The sequence below is a fragment of the Arvicanthis niloticus genome, chromosome 1 (assembly GCF_011762505.2).
Source record: "Arvicanthis niloticus isolate mArvNil1 chromosome 1, mArvNil1.pat.X, whole genome shotgun sequence".
NCBI classification, from domain to species: domain Eukaryota; kingdom Metazoa; phylum Chordata; class Mammalia; order Rodentia; family Muridae; genus Arvicanthis; species Arvicanthis niloticus.
Window position 1 is genome coordinate 66,399,533 of NC_047658.1, and position 24,304 is coordinate 66,423,836.

General features: G+C 47.5%; 1 protein-coding gene across 17 annotated transcripts in view; it reads left to right on the plus strand.

The window, feature by feature from the left end:
- Tenm4 (teneurin transmembrane protein 4) overlaps window positions 1-24,066 on the plus strand; it is a 1,520,543-nt gene extending 1,496,477 nt beyond the window's left edge. For all 17 annotated transcript variants that reach the window (XM_076938042.1, XM_076938101.1, XM_076938085.1 and 14 more), the window contains 5 exons: window positions 1,903-2,138; window positions 6,076-6,372; window positions 7,934-9,548; window positions 15,723-15,865; window positions 18,775-24,066. In XM_076938042.1, the coding sequence (XP_076794157.1) occupies window positions 1,903-2,138; window positions 6,076-6,372; window positions 7,934-9,548; window positions 15,723-15,865; window positions 18,775-19,533 (3,050 nt within the window). In that variant the 3' untranslated portion in view covers window positions 19,534-24,066. The remainder of the gene's footprint in view (window positions 1-1,902; window positions 2,139-6,075; window positions 6,373-7,933; window positions 9,549-15,722; window positions 15,866-18,774) is intronic.
- Window positions 24,067-24,304: the final 238 nt, after the last annotated feature.

Sequence of the window (24,304 nt, forward strand, 5' to 3'; positions counted from 1 at the left end):
TATGCTCTGGCAGGGAAACTGCCATCTGGTAAGAACCCGACCCAACCTGCCAAGGACAGTGACTGTTAAGCTGTGTGACCTTCAACCCAGTTTCTTCCCTCACCGTGCATGGTTTTTCTACCCACTCTATACTGCCAGGCCTGCTTTAATAAGTTTTTATGTTTAGGCAACTTTTTAAAATTCAGAAGTACAACACTCCTCAATTTTAAAATGTAATACCATTTAATCACAGCTTTCCAGGCTGGGGAGAATTAAAGTCCAGTGTTCAGCATCATGCCTAGACTGTCAGACACACTCCAATTCCAGGAACACTGGAATGTAAAGGAAAAGCACGTCCTAGAATCCAGGAGATACAGCATCCATTGTCTGCCCGGCACCACTGCAAGCTCCCTGTCTATTTCATGTTTCAGGCTCGGGCGTTCGGCCTGGCAGCCATTTCAGCAGAGTCTCCGTAAGAAGCTCTTTCAGCTTCGTCTTAGTCTGAACAGTGGGACATAATGAGAAGTAGCTGCTAATGAGGAGCACCCTTGGGCAGTCACAGCCAACATTAGCTGGGATGGTGTGCAGTGGACGGACCTCCCCACACGCTGGCCCAGCCAGAGTCAGCAGTAATAGACATATGTGCATTCCGTGAGGAGAAGCTTCACAAGATAAATTGACACAGGCTTTTTCGCTCTTCGAATGGAAGCGAAATACAGATTGTCAGTGAACGATGCATAGCAACGCTGAGGCAGATTTTAGAATCCCTGTGAGTGATAAAGCATGGAAAGATGGAGTGCAAAGGAGAGAGAGGAGAGGCCCAATCTGATGTCACTCTAATGGGAAGATTCGGTGAGGGTTTCCCATGAAAACTACATCTTTTTAAAACGATGTTTTCATTTTGCTTAATGTATATGAGTTCTTTGCCTGCATGTATATATGCGCACCATATGCATGTCTAGTGCCCGCAGAAGCCAGAAAGAAGGGTCAGATCCCCGAGAACTGGAGTTACAGATGGTTATGAGCTGCCGTGTGGCTCTAGGAAATGAACTCAGGTCCTCTGGAAGATCAGCAAATGTCGTAACTCCAGATCCATCTTTCCAGTTTCCAGCGCTATGTTTTCATGGGTTAGCATAGCCTAAGACATACTTCCAGCAAATACTCACCGAGCTCATCTAATAACAATAATGCTAGCTATGTTTTTAACACTTATCAGCTAAAAGGGATGTGTGACCACTTGTGTCTAACTTCTTTCACTTGGAGGAATATCAATAATGCATTTTCTTGCGATGTTATTTGTAGTTGAAAAAAACAAACAAATTAAGTATCTACTTGGTATTGTTAAATACATTGTATTGTCAAATAATGGAAGACTGAAGTTATTTTTTGTTTTGGTTTTTTTTTTTTGTTTTTTTGGCTTTTTTTTTAAATGTGGGTTTGTTTGTTTTAAAGATTTCTTTATTTTATGTATATGAGTGCTCTATCTGCATGTATACCTGCATGCCAGAAGAGGGCATCAGATCACATTATACATGATTGTGAGCCACCATCTGGCTCACAGTTGAACTCAGGATCTCTGGAAGAGATCTTAACTGCTGAGCATCTCCCCAGCCCAAAGACTGTGGTTGTTATGAAAAATGTTTATTACAAATATTTAACAGCATGATATGATACATTGGCTAATAAAAAACCTCCATAACTATTTGACTCTCTAAGTGCATTAGGAGATACTGCAAAATCTACAAATATACAACATATTTCCAATGGTTTTGAGTATTGGGCTTACATACAGTCTCCAGATATCTTCCTCATTTTCCTCAGTGATAAGGTGTTACTTCTATATTTAGGGGGAAACACATTTAAGGCCCCATCCTCGCCTCTGTCCTCTCTCCTCTTAAGCATCTTTGCTCTCTTCTCCTCCAGACCAAGTCAGGAACAGCTACTACATTGGGGCTGACGGCTCCCTACGGCTGCTATTAGCCAATGGCATGGAAGTGGCTCTGCAGACCGAGCCACACCTGCTGGCTGGCACTGTCAACCCTACTGTAGGCAAGAGAAATGTCACACTGCCCATTGATAACGGCCTCAACCTGGTAGAATGGCGGCAGCGCAAGGAGCAGGCTCGTGGTCAGGTCACAGTCTTTGGACGCCGTCTGCGGGTAAGTAGAACCTTGCAGCCACTAATCTTGGTGCAGGGGTTGGCGTGTGGGAGTACATTTAGAGAACCAGGTCCCATGTTTGAAACTCTGCCCAGTTTCTTTATCTACCAAAGGGAGGACTGAGGTCACAAGCCACATGTAACAAAAGGCTGTGGGGCATCCTTTCAGCTTTGTGTGAACATGGCTGGCTTTGGAGCCGGCTCTGAGCTGAGTTACCAGCTTACTTTATTCCATGACTGAACTTGGGCATGTCAGTCACCTTAAAGCCTCAGTGTCAGTCACTGGGAAATAAAGCTGATGTTGTATGCCGTTTCAAGGATTAGAAGTGACATGCAGTGTCTCACACCGAGCTTGGCACACATCAGGGTCAGTAATGGCTGCTGGTGTCCTTACCACTATGCTGCTTGTTGTTGTCACTGCTAGTATGTCCCCAAATTTATTTCAGCTACTTAGAAAATGAGCCACATTTGCCACTCTTTCTGAGTCAGATGATCCTTTCTAATGATCAAAAGGACTGAGTATAGCGACAGGGAGAACACAAGTTCAAGGCTGTCCTGGCCTGTGTACCAAGACCCTGTCTGTCAGGATGATCTTACCATAGCTGTCACCGTGGAGGACAGGAGCTGCCTTAAAGGCTAGTATTTTGGAGCATTTTTCAGTGTGGAGCCCTGAGCACCTTGTCTGCTCCCCTTCAGTGTTTCTGTAGAGTAAAACCTTGGCCCAGGACTCAGGACCCAGCAGACTTCCTCTCCAGTTTCAAAGAGCAAAGGTTAAAGGGCAAAGGGCACTAAAGCGGGAACTTGTAGATGAACACTTGCCTGGCAGGTGGTTAAGCTTGAAAACAAAGAGAAAGCCAGGGCTGAGGGAATCTGGAGCAGCAGTTCAGTGGTTGCAGATTGCCCAGTAATACAAAATACAAAGCAGAAGGCAAGAGGCTGTACAGAGGGACAGCTGGTGCCCCAGGCCTGGCTTTCTGCCCAGGACCTGTAGACCACAGGTACTCAGTAGACAGCTGCTGAGCTGAAGTGAACCAAAGAACATCCTCACTGCAACAGTGGGCTCTTGATTCCCTGCCTCTTGACCAAGGAAGTTTATGTATGCTCCCATCTTCTCCATGGGCAATCAAGGTCAAAAGAATCAAAAGAATAAGTGATTGTTTTTGACTCACATAACGAGGTGGTTGCAAATCCTGGGAAACAGATGCAGGGCAGAAGCATGGTGGTTGATGACTTATCCAACAGCAGAAACCAGAGCCCAGGAAACCAAGCTTCTGAACCCTCATCAGCCAAGAACTCTATAGCCAGCTAGCTGATGTGGAAACCAGCCTCCTACTAGTTCCTGTTGAAGGCCTGGCTAGCTCTCTTTGTTCCCTGACACCATCTGTGGTCTCCCTAAACATTCATCTGCATTTTCAAGAGCCCTTCCTGCACTTCTGAGGCAGTGAGCCAAAGGGCAAGTTTGACCTAGGTTTGGATTCCCACTGGGCCTCATGTGTAGCCTCCAGCAACTCCTCTGAGCCTAAGCTTCCTCTGCAGATGCAGGGGGATGATGTATTCAAAGCACCTAGCCCAGAGCTGCTGATCCCAGGTGCTCAGTAAAGGACAGTGATTAGTGCTATTAGGAGTCTCTCTCCACTGTGTGAACAGGACCTGAAGTTTCCCAGGCTTTAATTGGTCCCTTTCCCAGCCAGAGATAGATGAGACTCTAGTCCTGTGGCCACATCTCCCGCTTCCTCCCAAAATAAATGGCCACCAACAGTGGCAGTTTGTGGAATGAGAATGTTAGCCGGGTGTGCCTCCCCATAATGGAGCTCATTTTTTATACAGCTGGGAATTTTTTTTTTAATAAAGAAAGATGTAAAATAATCTTGTTGCCGCCACTGCCGAGCACAGGAAGCACAAGGTGCTTCCCCCAGTGAACCGTTCAATTCAGTTTTATTAATTTTGTCACAAAGGTACAGATCCCCTTCTTCTCTGGGATCCTTGGAGATGGAGAGGTGCTGTCCATGTGGCACCAACAGTGGTGGGATAGGAGGATCTCCCAAAGGTGCTTTCTAAAGGCTCCCACCATTGTTGCCAGTAACCCCCCCCCCCCCCCCCATAGGCCCTCTCTGCAAAGAACACAGTTTGAGCTTCCAACGCCTCTGATTTTTCACGGGAATTGTCTGCCACACGGTTTTTGCTTCTGCAATTGTGTTTGATTACCCTGGGGAAGGCAAGCTTATTATAACCAGGCCATTCACAGCTAAAGCCGCCTCGGCATCATCATTATAAATCCTTATTTTCGGGGCCTTGGCATTTGTATGGGGAGAGTGGGGGAAGACACACACATCTCTCCTTCCTCTAAGACTGACCATGATCGTGTGCAGTCAGTTAGTGGAAATAATTACAGTCATTTATCCAGTGCTTTCTATGCACCTAGTTAGTTAGTAGTCCGCTGAGGATTTACTCACAAATCTGGGAGTATACGCGGGAAGAAAGTGAGTCTCTGAGAAGTAAAGGCACTTGACCAAGGTCACATAGGACGGCTCGTCACAAAGTTGAGGTTGACATTCCAACCTTGATCCTGACACCTGCCTAGACCCAAACCCTCTTCTAAATACACAGATCCCCAAAGGACCTTTGATTTCCTCAGGCCACACATGTCATTTTACACTGTGTGACCTAATTATCTGCTTTCCTCTTGAGTCGTCTGCTTGTCAAACTTGCTGAATGATAAGTAGAAGAGACAGCAAAGGTGCCCCTGTGCCCTGTAGGGCCAACTCTCTTCCCCATTCCCAGCAGAAAGCTTTGAAAAACTTACTAACATCCGGGGACAGCCTGTACCTGTGTCAAATCCAAAGACTCCAAAGCATATTTCTTTATTAAAATATGAAGCAGGAGAAAATGGCTTAATCAGTAAAGTGCTTGGGGGTCTGAGTTTATTCCCCTGAACCCATTTGGGGGAGGGGGACCAGACATGGTGACATGTTTGTAATCCTAACTCTAGAAAGGCAGAGAAGAATCCCTGGGACTCACTGGGTAGCTAGCCTAGCTAAAACAGAAAGTTCCAGGTCCCTGTGTATCCCCATATGTACTCATACACAAACATACAAAGCTCCAACTTGCAGCTACCTCCATAAGGACCTATAATTCTGACTCAGAAGGGAAACTGAGTTGGTGGTGACCTCACAGACCACAGGGAGACTAATGAGGGGGCTCCTGATTCTGGAGGCCAACGCAAAGTACTCTAGAGTTAGGACTAGTTCCAACCAGACTGTAAGAGAAACCAGTGGGAATATGAATGTTCCTGCCTTCCAGCAACCTCTGAGGAGAAACAAGAGGGACTGTCTCAGAAGACAGAAGGTGACCCAGAAGCCTTGCCTGTGGGCAAATTCAGGGGAGTCCCCAAAAGTAGCAAGTATAGAGCCCCAGAAATTGCTCAGGAAACCATCAAGTATCTGGTGCACTAATGAGAGCAAAGGCCACACTTGATGGTGTGTGAGCCACTGATCTGCAGCTTCCCTGAGCTTGGTTATCTTGAAATCCAACACAGCATATTCTCTGGAACAGAGCAGAGGAGTCAGGTGTTAATTTGCTGGGCTTGCTTGGTAGCTCTGTTTTTAGGATCGCATTAAGAGGGGTCTGATTTCTTTTATTTTCAAGTCTCCATTGGTATATCACATGATAAAATCCTATGTCTTCGCCAGCCAGTGATCCCATGTGCCCATCATCACCCATGTTGTCTTCATTCTTACAACAGGCCTATAAAGCTGGCATCATTTTTTCCTATGGTGCAGATAAGGAAACTTCAAAGCATTAACAGATGGCAGGGTAAGAGCTGATGCCCACAACCTGTGCTGTTTTTTGTTCTCTGGCGCTCAACACAGTTGGTTGGTCATCAGAGCCAAATTCTCAGTCTCCATATCTATAGTCTCTCTTTCTTATCCCTTCCCCAGGTTCACAACCGAAACCTCTTGTCTTTGGACTTTGACCGTGTCACACGCACAGAGAAGATCTATGATGACCATCGCAAGTTCACCCTTCGGATCCTGTATGACCAGGCAGGGAGGCCTAGCCTCTGGTCGCCTAGCAGCAGGCTGAACGGTGTTAATGTGACCTACTCCCCTGGAGGTCACATTGCTGGAATCCAAAGGGGCATCATGTCTGAGAGAATGGAGTATGACCAGGCAGGGCGCATCACATCCCGGATCTTTGCAGATGGGAAGATGTGGAGCTACACATACTTAGAGAAGGCAGGTGTCTGTCTGTCTGTCTCCCGTCATCAGTGGCCTTGTCATATAGAGCTTGATCATTCTGGCTATAGTTTTTTAAGATGGCTACCATTACACTCCCCAGGGTGGACTAGAACTCCTGGCCTTAACTGGCCTCCTGAACAGCTGAAGGCATTCACTACTACACCTGCCTTTGTCATTGTTCCCCACAGCCTAGACAGCTAACCTCAGTAGGATAAATCTGACTTTTACAGTTTCTGAAAGAGGAGATGCACATCTTTCAAAAGGAAGGCGTGTAAGGATGGCTAATAAAGTGTAATGTGATGAGAAGAAGGTCCTAAGCCAGGGAGACACAAAAGTCGTGCTGATGGGGAAGAACAGGCCCCACCCTAACTGGTCTGAGGGTGCTGGCCCAGACAGGGCTCTGCTCCCAGGATTATCAGACACAGTGCCAACTCCCTGTAGAGAACCAAGCCTGAGGTCAGATATGAGGCAGAGCAAACTCAATCCCATGCTGCTAGAACCGGATGTGAGTCTCATAGATATCTTCCACTTTGGGTTAGGATTCATTTCACCCAGAAACTAGGAATCAAAAATGACCTAAATTATAAAACATGTTTGGGTTAATTTTCTTAAAAGTACCTAAATTCAGAAATTGGTCTCATACGGGAGGATATGGCAGTTTTGATAGCTAGATCTAGACTAGTTATCTGACGACTTTCATGAGACAGAATATTCACTTCAGGCCCACTTCTGGTTCCAGAATCTTTACTTTGTTTCTTGTTTTCTTGTCCTGCTCAACTGTTCAGGGTCCCAGGCTCTGCTTGTTCTGTGGTAAATGGCTCTGCCTGTGCTAGAGAGTACCCCTGAGTCCCTGAGAGCAATGGACTGTTGCAGGGCTACAAGACAGACAGTGGAGGTCATCCCATGCCCTGAAAAGCCACTCCTGGAGAGGGCAGAAGTTGCCAGAGTTACACAGTGAGAGTGTTTATAGAACAAGCTTCTCCCTTTCCATTCCAGCCTGCCCTATCCCTGGGTGAGCCCATAACTTGCTACCACATAAAAAGTGAGCAGAAGTGCCCTTCTCAAGCATAGTCTTTATGGTATAGGCACAGGGAAGCCACAGAAGCTGTTTAGCAGATGAAGGCTGTCAGGCTTTGAGAGCATCAGGCTGTGTTTTAGAGCATTCCTTCTTGCTTGAATAGAAATGCTGAGGTCAGAGGTCTGGATCAGGGAAAGCAGCAGGGAAGCCGTTGCAAGTTGCAAATACTTTAGGCCAGAACATCCTGGTCTCCCACCCCTTTGCATGCAGAAGTGCATGCACACAGACTGCTCACAAGAGGAAAACAAGTGAGCAGAGTGGACCCAGCCCTGCAAGGCCAAAGGCTGAGATTAAGTTCAGCCATAGCACCTCTGAAACCTACTAGCAGCATCTCAAGGTACACAGGACAAGATGCCCTACTTGGGCATATTGCAGAACACCACTTTTCTCAGCCTTCCATCTCTTTCCTTTAAGTTGTGGGTACTTGGGCTGTCATTCCTTCCCCCACCTCCTTCATCTATGATCTTCTTCTCCCTCCAGTCCATGGTGCTTCACCTCCACAGCCAGAGGCAGTACATCTTCGAGTTTGACAAGAACGACCGCCTCTCCTCTGTGACCATGCCCAATGTAGCCCGGCAGACGCTGGAGACCATTCGCTCAGTGGGCTACTACAGGAACATCTACCAACCCCCAGAAGGCAATGCCTCAGTCATACAGGACTTCACTGAGGATGGACAGCTGTTACATACCTTCTACTTGGGCACTGGCCGCAGGGTGATTTACAAGTATGGCAAGTTGTCAAAGCTGGCCGAGACTCTGTATGACACCACCAAGGTAAGCTTCACCTACGATGAGACCGCAGGTATGCTGAAGACCGTCAACCTACAGAATGAGGGCTTCACCTGTACCATCCGCTACCGTCAGATTGGGCCACTGATTGATCGTCAGATCTTCCGTTTCACAGAAGAAGGCATGGTCAATGCCCGTTTTGATTACAACTATGACAACAGTTTCCGTGTGACCAGCATGCAAGCTGTGATCAACGAGACCCCGCTGCCCATTGATCTCTACCGCTATGATGACGTGTCAGGGAAGACAGAACAGTTTGGCAAGTTTGGTGTCATCTACTATGACATCAACCAGATCATTACCACAGCCGTCATGACCCACACCAAGCATTTTGACGCTTACGGCAGGATGAAGGAAGTACAGTATGAGATCTTCCGGTCACTCATGTACTGGATGACTGTTCAGTATGATAACATGGGACGGGTAGTGAAGAAGGAGCTGAAGGTGGGACCCTATGCCAACACCACCCGCTACTCGTATGAGTACGATGCTGACGGCCAGCTGCAGACAGTCTCCATCAATGACAAGCCACTCTGGCGCTACAGCTATGACCTCAATGGGAACCTACACTTGCTGAGCCCTGGGAACAGTGCACGGCTCACACCACTACGGTACGACCTCCGTGACCGCATCACTAGGCTGGGCGATGTGCAGTACAAGGTGGATGAAGATGGCTTCCTGAGGCAGCGGGGTGGGGATGTGTTCGAGTACAATTCAGCTGGCCTGCTCATCAAAGCCTACAACCGGGCTAGTGGCTGGAGTGTCAGGTACCGATACGACGGCCTGGGGCGGCGAGTATCCAGCAAGAGCAGCCACAGCCACCACCTACAGTTCTTCTATGCAGACCTGACCAACCCCACCAAGGTCACCCACCTCTACAACCACTCCAGCTCTGAGATCACGTCCCTCTACTATGATCTACAAGGACACCTCTTTGCCATGGAGCTGAGCAGTGGCGATGAGTTTTACATAGCTTGTGACAACATTGGGACCCCTCTTGCTGTCTTCAGTGGAACTGGCTTGATGATTAAGCAGATCCTATACACAGCCTATGGGGAGATCTATATGGACACAAACCCCAACTTCCAGATCATCATTGGCTACCACGGTGGCCTCTATGATCCACTCACCAAGCTTGTCCACATGGGCCGACGGGATTATGACGTGCTGGCCGGACGCTGGACGAGCCCAGACCATGAACTCTGGAAACGCTTGAGTAGCAGCAGCATCGTGCCTTTTCATCTCTACATGTTTAAGAATAACAACCCCATCAGCAACTCTCAGGACATCAAGTGCTTCATGACAGGTGAGGATTGAGGTACAGCCTAGGTCAGGACCTACCCCATTGCTCCGTGAGAAAGCTGGTATGGGGTGACGGGAGACCTTGACTGTCTCTAATGGCATCATCTCCCAAACACTAGTTTGGAGACCATTCTGGAAATAATGGACCCAGCATCAGGAAATCAGGAATATATATATATATATTCCTTTTCATTTATTTTTCTTTTATATTACATCCTGACTATGGTTCCCCCCCCTTGTCTCCCCGTAGTCTTTCCTCCCCACCTTCACCTCCCCCTCAGAAAAGAGCAGGCCTTCCGGGGCATCAAGCTGTATAACAAGCTGCAATGACACCAGGCACATCACATCAAGGCATATGAGGCAACTAGTAAGAGGAAAAGGACAAACGAGTCAGAAACAGTCCCCGCTCCTACTGTTAGTAATCCCTCAAGAACACTGAGCTACACAGCCATATCATATTCACAGAGGACCTAGGTGAGACCCACTTGGGCTCCCTGGTCTCAGTGAGCCCACTTGCATCCTGTGGGCCCTTTCTTGTGGTAGGACAGCTATTCTTAATTTTTCATACTACACTTCCGTTTATGAAGGCTCTACTAGGTTCTGTGGTAAAAAGCGCTCTTTTAGTATACTTACCTACAACTTTTCTAAATTATTTTGCTATAAAATCCTAATGTCTCATTGGAAACTACCTTTGGAATGCTCTCTGGGAGTTTCTGACATAGAAATCAAGCTGGGTTTGAGTCCTCAGTAATATGAGTTAAGGTATGGCTAAAATAAAATCAGTTTTTCTAACTTATGACAATGGAAAACAGATTTTGGAGACAGATAGAGCTAAGGGAATGGACCTGCCATGTCTCAACTGTGACATATTATTTTACTGCTCTGAATTTTAGTTTCCTGGGCTTATGTTAATAAGAATACCACAGTCAATACGGTGGTTCACACCTTTAAACCCAGCACTGAGGAGGCAGAGGCAGGCAGGGTCTCTATGAGATCAGGGCTAGCCTAGTCTATATAATGAGTTTCAGGCCAGCCAGGCCTGAGTAAGTATAATGAGACCATGATCCTGTCTCAAGATAAATAAAATACTTAAAAAATACCTACCCTTATTCTGGTTGGCTAAATGTTCATATTCTATGCTAGAGCAACTATTAGAAACCTACAAACCAAAACGGATAAGCTGAGAGTGTGGTGGAGATGTGGGGGTCAGGAGAGAGTTCTAGGCCAGTCTGGACAGTAGAAGACCCCGTGTTTTTGGTTTTGTTTTTTAAAAATAACTGAATCAGGCACAAATAGATATCATTCATAATTCAGCAATCAAAGATAAACTAGAAGATTAAGGAAACACCCAGAGTTCAGTTGGTAGAGTGCTTCCTAGCAAGCAACAAAGCCTGGATTAGATCCCAGCACTTGGAAGGTGGGGCTGGGTGACTAAGAGTTCCACATCACCCTGAGTACTTAGTGTGTTTAAGGCTAGCCTGGGATACATATATGACACCATGTCTCAAAGTGTGTGCGTACACACGCGCTCATGTGTGTGTGTGTGCATACATATCATACATACATACCTATTATATGTATTGTATATACATACATACATATGTGTGTGCATACATACATATTACATATAATAGGTATGTATGTATGTATGTATGTATGTACGCATCTATGTGGGTATATCATACACACACACACACACACACACACACACACACACATCCACACCACCACCACCAAGGGTGATGTGAGATGTACATATAGCACGGCTCATGCTGATTCCCTTCGCCCTTTTGCTTTAAAAAGGAATGTCACTTTTCATTCCTCTGAAACCAACTTGAATACAAAGTATCTCATGGATCCTGCAGATGGAGACATTTCAGGCTGCTACAGTCCCTCAGGGAGCTACACAGGGAGAGTCTCTATAGGATCCAAACAAAGCCAGCTAGTTCCTTGTGAGACTTTATACTGAGAGACCTGCTAATCTCACGTTCAATCCATTTGCCCCCCCCCTTTGTACAGCTGTTTCCTCCATCCCACCCCTCCCGGTTCCAGGCATGAGAATAGAAAGATGATCGCCACCCTCAGAATTCCTCACTATCAGAGGAAATACACACTCTGGTCCAATGTGAGGGGCCGTGAGGAAGACTGGCACAGATGGACATTAAATCACAGAAGGCTAGCAGCTGGCTCTGCCCACAGGGTTCTGGGAAGCCTTCAAAGACTAGCTGATCCTTGAGGCTGGCTCCTGAATAGATTTCAAGTAGTAGGGAGAAAGGCATTCCAAAGAGTGGGATCAACATTCACAAAATTGGAAACAGGGCAATGTGTCTAGCTCAGACTGGTACGAGAGCATGGATGTGCTCCCTCACCCTCCACCTTGATGGCCTCATCTGGATCCCATTTCTGCTGAAATCAATAAAAGAATTCCTTTTTCCAGGGGGCAAAAATCTAGGTTGTTCTATTTAGAGGAAGAATCCCAGTCAAGGACTAGAAGAGAGACCAAGGTGGCACACAGGTGTCATGAAAACATACTTGGGACCTGGGGATAAATACATATATTTTGACAGCGTTCCCAGCTTTTACCATGTTCAACTTGGCTGCTAGCGCTACAGAGCCTTGACAGATTAGGATGACATTTTCATTACATCTGTCTGCACAAAGCACGCCCCCTGCCTCACCCTTCAGTGGGTTTCCTGTGAGACAGCTTGGCATGTTACTATAGCTGGGGAAAAAAAAATACTGTAATAGGAAATGTAATTTTCCATAAAAAATATTGTTAAAGCTTGCCAAAATATTATTGCCCTCCCCCTCTTCCTTTGTACACTACCATATGCATATAGTTTCTTTCCAGAATAGCACTGGCATGATTAAACACTCCTTGCCAAGCACTTGCAGATACCGTCTCCTTTAAGCCTGGCAACAGCTCTGTGAGATCACCACAATTATCTGCATTCTACAGATGAGACATGCGAGACCCTGAAGGACCAAGGGTCTGCGAAGAGTCACACAGAACAGCGCTCTCTGATTTCAGAACATCTCCCGTGATAATCACCCAGCCTCTAAATCCTGCTTTCTAACACAGGATCTCAACTCTCCAAGGGGCACCTTACAGTTTGTGTTTCATTTCCCAGACAGTTAAATCCAGCAAGTATCATATTGGTTATACCTTCTCTGCGCCAGACCCACACTAAGCATCCAGAGGGGAGGAAGGCTTGGCGCTTGCCCTCATGGAACACATGTCCCCTTTCACAAACGTCTTTGACTGTGAGCCCACCTTAAGAAAAGGATTTGTGAAGCTTAGAAATGTAGCTCAGTCCGTAGGGTGCCTGTTAGCATGTGTGAAGTCCTGGACTCCATCCCCAGCACCAAATAAAGTAGGTGTTGTGTTTGCATTCCCATAACCTCAGTATTCCAGAGGTGGAGGCTGGAGGATCAGAAGTTCAAGGCCATCCTTGACTGCACAGCCTGAACAGGAGGTGAGAACCCACCTCAAAAAATAAAAAAATATATTTTTATATCACTATCAGACGTGATTTGCAGTGCTAATATGAAACTAGGACTCTGCTGATTCTCCTTACACCTTACTTTTTGCCTTCTCTGTGGGCTAACTGCATCCTCACTCACATCCTGAACTCCAATGGAGAACGCTTATTTTTTTTTTTTATCCAAACATACCTAAAAAGGTCCTGAGGAATATTCCTGTTAGGTAGGCCTGGGTCTTGAGACAATGGCGCAATTACCAGGGTTGAGGAAGACAGAGTGCACTGATTGGATGATCCTAGATCACATGGTCCAACAGAGAAAGTATGCAGAACTGGATCATAGGGAGGCAACCCTGAAATGTCCACCATGGGTGGATGTCACACATCATCGTGCTGAGCCTTTGCCTGAGGTGTGAGCTTGGGGGAAAACAACACAGACATCGAAGTTCAGGAGACTGGTAAAGTAACCCTTCACAAAGACCTTGGGAAGCCATCCTTAGAACTCTGTGGTATCAGACTTCAAAATGCTTAGTTTTGGGGGGGTTTGGGGGATTCAAATACATTCTTTGCAGAACAAAGGCACGCACTTGTAAAAGGGCTTCAAATCGCTTGTGTTTTATTCCTCCTCCATGGCAGCAGTGCCTTCTGGGACTGACAGGTAACTCCTGGAGCTTTTCAAGAGAAAGGAAACGCCTGCCCCTGAGGTTGTAAGAGTACAATTCTCTGCTCTTCAGAAAAGCCTGGTAGGAAGGCTAGCTAATAAATAGATCTCTGACGTTTTTCCTGAAAGACATGATAGCAAAGCTTCCGGTCTTCTCATAATTAAAGCCCAGCCCTCTCCTGCACCCGCTGCTTTCCTGGGAACATGCGCTACACCAGATAACCACAAAACCCCTGATGCACGTTCTCAGCCTCAAGCAAAAGGGCTTTGTGAAGTATTCTCTCCTTGTGTGTTCTGTTTGTTTTAATTTCCCAAAGATCCATCTGCTGAGAATCCTAAGATGAAAGACTCCTGGAAACTCAGTGAGGAAAGAGCCATGGAGAAAATCCATCCAGGCCCCTGTTACAAATAAAAAATGGGCGTCTTGGGATGCACCAGGACAGAAACCCCCTTGTGAGCCAGTACCTGATCTAGATATTGTACACTAAATCCAGCGTTTTAGGCGCAAGCTTGGAACAGTTCCTGCTGCACAAGAACTGCCCCCAAATGATATCCTTATTCTTCACTTAAAACCATTCCTACTATCAGTATGCAAACAAGGGAACTAAACTTCAGAGAAGTAGATCCTCCAAGTTCACTGTTCATACCCTGAGAAGCCAGCATGTGCGCTTGCTTGTATGGCCTTAACTGCCACAATCTTTCTCTTCCTGTTTACCAGCTGCATGGCAAGGCTGAAGTGAGAAGTTAAACCTGCGTCCTAGCAGAGGGCCCTGGGACAACTAAAAACAAAACAAACAAATGTGAGATGCCTAGATAGGAGAGGTACAAGGGTCACAGTAGTGTCATGAACACAACTGTTGACCCCCACAGGTCGCTCCCTATCTGTGGCTTCCAGAGGGAGTCACCTCCTCTTTGGCATAGGTCGGCAGTGGGACATCCCAACAGAGATGCACTTACATTGGAAAGAAACAAATGACACCTGGCTCTGAGGCCTTAAATCCTTGTACACCACCCCCACCCATCCCACCCCACCCCTGTCACTGAGACTCCAAATTCTGGGTCTGTTTAACACCTGCATTATCCTCCACCTCAACCCCCATGGAAGGTCATGGCTTTTGGTTTTTCTATTTGATTGGTTAGCTGGATGGTCTGTTTGTTGTCATCCTCAGTTTTGTTTTGCCTTCTTTTAAGATAGATTTCATGTAACCTAGGCTAGCCATAAACTTACTATGTAGCCAGGGATAGCCTTCAACTTCTGCTCATCCTGCCTCCACCTCCTGGGTGCATCAATTACACAGTTCTTGGGACTGAGCCCAGGTCTTGATGCATGCTAGGCAAGTGCTCTACCAACTCAGGACCATAGATTTCTGATTCCAGTCTTCAGTGAGCCAAACGCTCACTGGAAAAACCTTATCTGTAACTCACAACTCCAAGGAATGTGATTAATGAGCTTAGAGACCAGCAGGCTAAGGCACTGGGAGGTCAAGTGACTTCCTTGTGCAGTCAGAAGTAAAAGACAGTAGCAAACAGGAAAGCCCTTTGATCTGTACTAGCCAGCGCCATGCCCAGAGGCACTTTGGCCCTGAGGCTCTAATGACTACAAAGAGGGTGGGTAAAGGAGGGGCAGCTTGTTTCTTAAGTGAAGTTTTCTCTTTTAGAGGCAGCTATTAAAATCCTTTCTTAGGTCTGACTGACCTTTGCAAGGGTTCCTATTGATGTTGGGTCTGGGGGTGGGCCTGGAAGAGCTTCATCCATGAACACTACCTCTGGGTAAGCATATAAGGGGTGAGAGACATAAAGCGATCTGGAAGCCTAGGCCCTGCTTAGGTTTCATCTCTCTTGGATCTACCCCTTTGAGGATGATTCTGGGCATGTGCCTGGCAGAGGGATTGCTGGGACCCAGCAACACATGTGACTTTAAGACCAGGACATTATTTCCATTAAATATAACAGTCAGTTCTGTCACCTTCCCCTTGTGGCCCCTGGTCAGTGGCTCACTTACTCCCCAAGCTTATTTCTGCTTCTCTCCACCCAGATGTCAACAGCTGGCTACTCACCTTTGGATTCCAGCTGCACAATGTGATACCTGGCTATCCCAAACCAGACACAGATGCCATGGAACCCTCCTACGAGCTTGTGCACACACAAATGAAAACTCAGGAATGGGACAACAGCAAGGTAATGTTCCACATGACAGCCACACCTTGGCCATTCTGACACTGAAGTAGGGGTCCTACCAACTGTGCAGGAAAATCAAGCCAGGGATGGAAACTGAGGCGGCACCTTCATGGGTCCTGCCAGACAGCTTTTAACAGACAGCAAGCTATGGCTAGGCAGGCCCCAGGGACCCAACTGTAGCAGCACACGGACACTCACAGGCTGCATGAAGGAGTTTTTTGTAACCCACCATGTTCAGAGTACCACAAAAAATAATCTGCTTTTGTTACTCCATGGGCAAAGGCGCTAAGAGAAAAGGAGTGTTCTGAATGCAGACGTGATTGTTTTGAGCACCTGATGAGCCTGGCATTGAATGACATTGTACTTATGTTAGCCCACAAATACACCATGCTGCTATTCTTCTCCTTGTACAGGTTTAATACTTGAGACAATTCAAACCCAGGTTTGTCCATTTTGTGTCCTCTGGCTGAGCATGACTAGAAGGCCTATAAGAGGGGGAAAAGTTACTTTTTCTTATCTCCCTTTTATGACCAAATTTCAAAGACTCAGAATTCTATGGCCGGAAAGATCTTTTACAACAGCCTCGTACCACCTGCCGACCACTTCACATGTCACTCACCCCAATCTCAGCCTCCATTCATAAATTTTGTATCAGGAATTCTCAATCAGGATTTTGTGTCCAGCCGTGTACTGTGGCCCATGGAATGCAAGGGTGGGTTAGCAGAAACCAAGCCTAGGGGATGCTAGCCCAGGGACAGTAAACTCTGGGGAGGGGCAGCAATGCCTCATGACATGATCCTGTGCTTGGAAGCCTCCACCACCTCTGTTCTCCTCTTCCTCCCCCTCTTGCTTACCCTACTTCTGTGTGCATGCGTGTGTGCTTGTGTGTGCGTGTGTGTATGCACATACCTCCGCTCTTTTGAGAGGAACATTGTGTTTGTGTGTGTCCCTCACTGAATCTGGAGCTCACAGATTCAGACAAGCTGGCCAAAGGGCCCAGTGATCTTCCTCCGAAACGCTGATATTACAGACATGTGCCTCCATGCTCGGCTCTTTACCTGGGTACTGGGGATCTGAACTGAGGTCCTCATGCTTGTGGGACATGCACGTTACTGACTGAGCCAGTTCCCAGCACCGCATCCCCATTTCTTGTTCCAGGCTAAATCCATCAGGCACAGCCTCGGTACCTCCTCCCAGACTTGAGGATGAGTCTGCTTTATTCAACTTTTGTTTTCTTTCTTATTCCTTTACTAGATTCTGAATCCCCACAGGTTAAGCTGTAGGTTAAGTGTCTCAGTCAGTGCCCAGCGTGTGGGCTAGCACATTGTAGGTGCTTCAGTGACTCAGTGACAGAACCATGCAAACAGCCTGTTTCACAGATAAAGAGGCTAGGCCCAGGGAAACCTACCCAAGGGTGTTCAGCTGAGAAATGACAGAAGATGACATGAACCTAGGTCTGCCTGGCCACAGAGCCCATTCTCTTTCCGCCCTAGCCTGTCCCAGACCCTCATACCCCAGCCCCTGGCCCAGATGTCCCAGCATTTGCTGTCCCCAAGGCTGATTCCAGCCATACAATGCTTCCCCCTCCCACCAGGTTTCTGTTGCGCTCCCCAGAGTCCCCTTCTCTGGCTGCCTGTTTGCCAACCTTGCCTGTCAATGAATTATTGATTTCCGCCCTTGGCAAGCATTGGAGATCTTTGTTGTTGAGTACTCTAGCTTTTGTGAAACTCTAGGAAATAATTGTTCACAGACAGGGTTCTATTAATTATAAAGAGGACTTAATTTCAATGGGAGGCTGATGGGTCTATTTCTAAAGCCTGTGCCCTGAGTTGCTGATAAAGCCTGGAGCCCTGAGCACAGCTTCCCTGAACTCCTGGAGAATGGGAGGGGCAGATAGACAGCGCACCAAGTGACGGGGTCCAACCTGACCCCACAGCAGCCCAGCTAGGATACTTGCGGAGGCCCAAGGGGGCCCTGTGGGGCAGAGACCCTCTGTAAAGAGCTTGGGTGAGGGGAGAGGAGAGCAGTAGAACAAGTGAGAGACTTGAGACAACTCATGGCCTTCCTAATGTCATGCATTTCTTGGAACCCTACCTTCTCCCTCTCTTCTCCACCTTTAGGCTGAGCATCTTCTGAGCCTTGCTTGCTTCTCACTGCCGCAGCTGCCCTTGACAGCGGCCTCTAGAGTCAGACAGGCCTGGGTTTGAACACTAACGTGGAATGAGTGGTGGGACTGTAGGCCAGGGATGAGCTGTGCAGCCTTCATTCCCTTAGAAGTGAGCTTGAAGCTGAGTGCAGTGGCACACGCCGTTAGTCCCAGCAGAGGCAGAAGTAGGTGGATCTCTGTGGAGTCAAGGCCAACTTGGTATACATACTGAGTTCCAGGCCAGCCAGGGCTACATACTCTGTCTTAAAAAAAAAAAAAAAAAAAAAAAAATGAACTGAAATAATAACAGCGTCTATTATAGGGATCAAGCAGAGTGCTGAATGGTAATTCTTGAGCTTGAAGATCAAGAAATGTTGTCGTATCTATTAGCTATGATGTGTTTTGGACCACCAGTCATTATGTTTAGCTGCAATACTGTCATGCGTGTCTGGACCTATGTAACAACAAGTTCTTTGAGGGCAAAGACAATATCCAGTTCATTCTGTATTTCCACGGCTCAGCAAGATGCCTGGCCAGAGCAGCTGCTCCCTGAAGTGTCTCTGAATAGAAGGGTGTAGGGATAAACCGGTGAAGGATGGCTGGGTGTTCTGATGGTCAGCACCACAGAGACAGATGGTACAAGCTAATACATCCCTGCAGATTTGACTTCACTGTTTACACTGATGCTCTGTGCTCTTGGGGGTTTGCTTTTCCCTTTGTCTTACACTCTCCCTCTCTCTTCTTCATGGTCCTCCCCCATCAGTCTATCCTCGGGGTACAGTGTGAAGTTCAGAAGCAACTCAAGGCCTTCGTTACCCTAGAACGCTTTGACCAGCTGTATGGCTCCACCATCACCAGCTGCCAACAGGCCCCAGAGACAAAGAAGTTTGCCTCCAGTGGTTCCATCTTTGGCAAAGGGGTCAAGTTTGCCTTGAAAGATGGCCGAGTGACCACTGACATCATCAGCGTGGCCAATGAGGATGGGCGGAGGATTGCGGCCATCTTGAACAATGCTCACTATCTAGAGAACCTTCACTTCACCATTGACGGGGTGGACACGCACTACTTTGTGAAACCAGGACCTTCCGAAGGTGACCTGGCCATCCTGGGCCTCAGTGGGGGGCGGAGAACCCTGGAGAATGGGGTCAACGTCACTGTGTCCCAGATCAACACCATGCTCAGTGGCAGGACTAGACGCTACACTGACATCCAGCTGCAGTACAGGGCGCTGTGCCTGAACACCCGCTACGGGACAACGGTGGATGAGGAGAAGGCACGGGTACTGGAGCTGGCCAGGCAGAGAGCTGTGCGCCAGGCTTGGGCCCGAGAGCAGCAGAGACTGCGGGAAGGGGAAGAAGGCCTGCGGGCCTGGACAGATGGGGAGAAGCAGCAGGTGCTGAACACGGGGCGGGTGCAAGGCTATGATGGCTTCTTTGTGACGTCCGTCGAGCAGTACCCAGAACTGTCAGACAGCGCCAACAATATCCACTTCATGAGACAGAGCGAGATGGGCCGAAGGTGACAGAAAGGGCCAAGGCCTGGACTTCTTGCCAAAGACAGCTACTCTTATGTGGCCGTATTCCTGACTGTGTTGTACTTAACAAACAAACAAAAACAACAAAAAACAAAAAAAACTTTTTTTTAACAAGTGCAGAAAACAAAACAGAAAGATACGTGTTGCATTGTTAATTCATGCAACATCCTTTTGTTTTTAAGAAAAGAAAAACACAAATTTGGCCTTCACACATTTTTTTTTTGCAAAGAATGGAAGGGTTTTTTTCCTTTGTTTTGTTTTTTTCTTTTGTTTTGTTTTTTTTCTGTAGTGTGATCATGATGATAACTTTATTGTCTTTTGTTCCCTTTTATTCCTTGAGGATTTTTCCCTGCCGTTGGGGGTACATTTCTCCTCTCTTCAGGGGACACATCTCCTCATCCACCCCTAGGTACCCAGCGTGATGTGAGACACGAGTGTCTGTGCTAACTTGTCCCGTGTGTAACCCTTTCTTCTCTGACTGGGGTGGGGCAGGAGTGAGGGGTGCAGAGAGTCACGGGCCCAGTGGGACCTTGGGAGCTTTGCTTAGGTTCCCACAGAAAGCGGTGAGTTGCTCTTCACCGTGTTTTGTGCCTCCTGAGGACCTACATCATGCTCTGGAAAACTCCATGATGTTGTTCAGCACCTTTTCCAGCCACCCCAAACTCCTGTCCGAGCTTTATATTTTGATGCTAAATGAACCTCCCCCCCCCATTTACAAATCTCTAGTGTGGTTGTCAGTGCCGCCCCCACCCCCATAATGAAATAGAGAAAGTGTCTCTCAGGCTCTTTCCCTAGTCTGGTGACATAACATCCTGGGACTATGAGCCCCATCCTTTCCAAGAGGTGAAAGCACCCAGGATGTCTGTGAGTTGTTGATCCTCCACGATGTTCCTCGTCTCCTCCTCTCTCCCAAAGTCAGGTGTGAGAACCAGCAGTGCACAGCAAGCCCCCAATGTCCAGGGAAGGCCAGGAAACCCTGTCCCCAGGGCTTTGGGTTATCCTCCCTCCAGTGTTCAGATGCCACCACTGACAATCAAGAGTGTGGCAAGAGATGCCTTTGATTTTGATCCTGGAAAGATACATAAAAGAACAAGTCAGCCAAAGAAAGGAGTCGGCAAAGGCATGAGCCAAGAACCCTAACCAGCTCCTGGAGTCTCCTCTCCTCCCCTGTTCAGGCTATTCCCAGAGGCTCTGGAGTCCCAAAGCCTAGACCTTCAGGAAATTCCTTCTGTGGAATTCTTCACTAGAGAAGCCAGGCAGGAGTGGGTTTGTTTCTGTTTTTAAATAAGAAAAAAGAGCTCTTTGGTATGGCCTATCGGTGACATACAACCCCATTGAGATCAGGGCTGGTAGTGCCGGAGGCTGGCACCCATGGATCAAGAAGTGCAGGCTAGCATTGTTCCTGTGAAGACCTGTGCACACAGCATTTGGAAGAGGGTGGGCATAGATGCAGCCAATGCTGGAGGGAGGCAGCAGCAGCAGGCTGGGGAAGTGTGGAGGGCAGAGGACTGTAACGACAAGAGCTGGGAGCTCACTGGAGGATTCCTGTCTTGGTTTGTCTACCTAGATACCATTGTCATTAGCACTCACAGTGTCTGGGAGACAGGGGAAGCCAAATGCTTCCTTTTGAGCTGGGATTCTTAGAAAATGGGACTTTTATGGGTTACATTTACATTAAGTGTGGAAAATGAATTCCGAGTCTAAGCTATTCCCCGTGGGAACCTTGTTGGATTGATAAAGCTCATGGCACCTTTATAGCCTTACAGAGTCTTCAGAATATGACATGAGTTAATGAAACCAAGAAGGTCTCTTACCACACAAGAATCGAAACAGTATGTTGTCTGCCTGTAGTTCTGCCTGGCAGAGAGAGGCGTCCAAAGCTTATTGGGGAGGGGAGATCTTGCCTTATGTTGTCCCGCTGGGATTAGAGGATGTGTTTTGTTAAGTGCTCTTCCTGATTCCAAAAAATAAATAAATAAATAAATCCACACACTGCTCCAGCAGTGTGTCACAGCCTGCTCTATCCACTGGATGCTCATTGCCTGTGGATCAAAGCTCTGCTGGGTCAGATTTGATGCCGCCGCCCCGGCCCACTGTACCCAGCACAAGCTGGTAATGGGGACTTCCTTCTGGCATGATCATTCTTGGGTGGGATAGAAAATAGTTGGACCTGAAACACACAGGTCTTTCTGTATCCAAAAGACATATGCCCCTCAAAATGTACTTTTGCTGTACGGGTCCTGTGGGCACAGTTGTCCTGTGAGTTGGTCTCATTGATCTGTCCCATACCAGCTACCTGACATTGGCTGAGATTCACTGGGGACATTTACTTGTAAGACAGAGACAGCATGTGAGCCAAGGGAACCATCTCCTTGTAACTGTCCAGCTTGTGACTTCCTCCTCCGCTATCTCGCTCCCTCAAAGAATATATTTTTAGGGATCAGTGAACACCATGAGTTATCGGGTATTCTTTTTTTGAAAGAAATGATCCTGTATTCTTCCTGGGCTCCATTCCAGAGAGAGTATTTCTCTTCTACAGAGGAGACACGCAAGCATCCCTGAGCTGTAAAGGACGTCAGCTGTAGGCCAGACAGTGCCATATGCCTCCCTCGACACTGATGCTGTCCTCCTTAAACTCTAGCCTTGGCCCCTTTGAGTTGGATTCCACCCCCCAGGTGAGTTTAAAGGCATAAGCCACAGCTCCGTTTGCCTATTTAGGAGTCTTTGAATATAAAATGCCATCCTGGATAACAGCTGTCCTTTGGACACTAACTATATCTATCCACTTGAGAAAGTAACCAGGTCGTTCTCACTGGTGGAAGTTTGTGACTCTGATAGGAGTTAGCTTCTGAACCCCTAAAGTTTGCTTTTGCCTAGTTCCTACCTTTTCTACCCTCCACAACTGGCCATCAGTCCCTCAGCCTCAGCCCCTCCTCCATGACCTTAAACAAGACTTTATTAGTTCCCGACCTCATCTTTTATACCCCAAGACCTCCTTCATAGTCATCTCCCAGACAGGCATCACTAGAGGGTACTGTGGTGATACTTACTCCATAGTAAACCACACTGTTTGAGCCTTTAACACTTGGCTCAGAATGGCTGGTGGGAAACTAGCCCAAGGTCCACACCAGTGCCTGACTCTACTGAGGGATGCTGGGTTTGAAAGAAACCCTAGGAAGCTAATGGGAGACTGAGGCTGGACAAGTGCCTGCAGATAACAGGGATGGCATGGGGAGGGGAGCAGATGACACAGAAGAGCTGAGTAAACTGGGCAGGGCTTTATAGGCACGGAGCCAGGGAAGAAGAAGAAGAAAGGGCCTTAGCTGTAACTTTTACGTTACTGCCTTTATAGAGAAGGATTTCAATGTGACATCTTAGAACACAGCTTTGCCATTTGCAGCCCTCGCATTTCTGGTGGCCATGTGGTGAGAGCAGCGACACTGGGCTTTGTGCCCAGGGAAGTGAGCTTGCTGGCTTCCAGCAGACGGCTGGGCTTCGGGGTTAAATCACACATTGCACAAAGATGAGCATGCCCTTCATCCGCACAGCAGCCGCTTAGCCAAGAGGTTATGCTGGTCCTGGGGGTAGGAGGAGACACCTCCCATGGGGGTCCCAGGCTCTCCTCTCCCCTGGGGTCCTCATCAGGACTGAAAGCCCTCCATGAGAGGCACACCATCCCCAGCTAGGTCAAAACCATTGCCTAATTTTGTGAGAGGGGACAGAACTTTAACAAAAGAACTCTGTGGTTCAAGACCTTTTTATTTAGCCTTCCCAAAACAGCAAACTCATTTTAAAGACTCATTGCTCAGGTGACAGAAACTTTATCCTCTCCAACCTTTCATTCTCAAAAAACCAGCCTTGTGTACTTGACTGCCCGGAACAGTGGTGGACTCTGAGGTTTCACGGTGTTGTGGAAGATCCAAGGTGGGGAGACATGAGATGGGAACCCTGTTGTGTTTCAGAGGCCTTGATGGGGGCCTGTGTTGTATTTCTTACCCTCTGGGGATGCCAAAGGCGTGAGACTGGGCTACTTCCTAGTCCCTAAGAAAAATGTGATTGATTCTAAGGGCTGATGGTTCAGGGATGACTGCCCGCCCGTGGGCAGGCTCGGCTGTCCCAGCAGAAGCTGACCCACAGATGTCTGGTGGACCCCAACAGCTCTAATCCACTCATCACCAGAACCCCACTGTTCTAAATGTGCCCGTCATTCTGAGGACTTCTGAACCTGCAGCTCTGGCAACGGACGACAGTGAGCTGCCTCTGGATGACCAACACTGGAGACTCTGGCCTTACCATGTGGAAATAGTTTTCCTGAAGTCTGGAACTAATTTTGAGAAGTTTTTTTCTCAACACTTTTGTGTTTCTAACACTGTATTCTTGACTGTGTAAATACCAACAAGGCTGTAAATAAATGCAGATGTAGATACCTTCTAGAAAAAAAGGGGGAAAAGCATAAAAACAAACCCAGAAGTGATCCCGTGTAGCCTTCGTTGACAAATAAAAGACTATTTTGTGTTTAAAGGTGTGCAGTGGCCTTTGTTGGGAGACAGTGGCAATCACCAGGAGGACTGGAGAAAGGCCCAGAATCCCTTGCAGGTCCTACCTGTCATGAACAGAGATGTCTGGAGAATCACAGAAGACCCAAGGTCTCACTTACTAATAGAGGCAGCTCTCACCAAGCTGCCCCCAAGCAGTGTCCTATCCCGGTTCTTATGCTCACAGGCTTCAAAGACAGATTCCAAGGGGTAGGAACACCTAG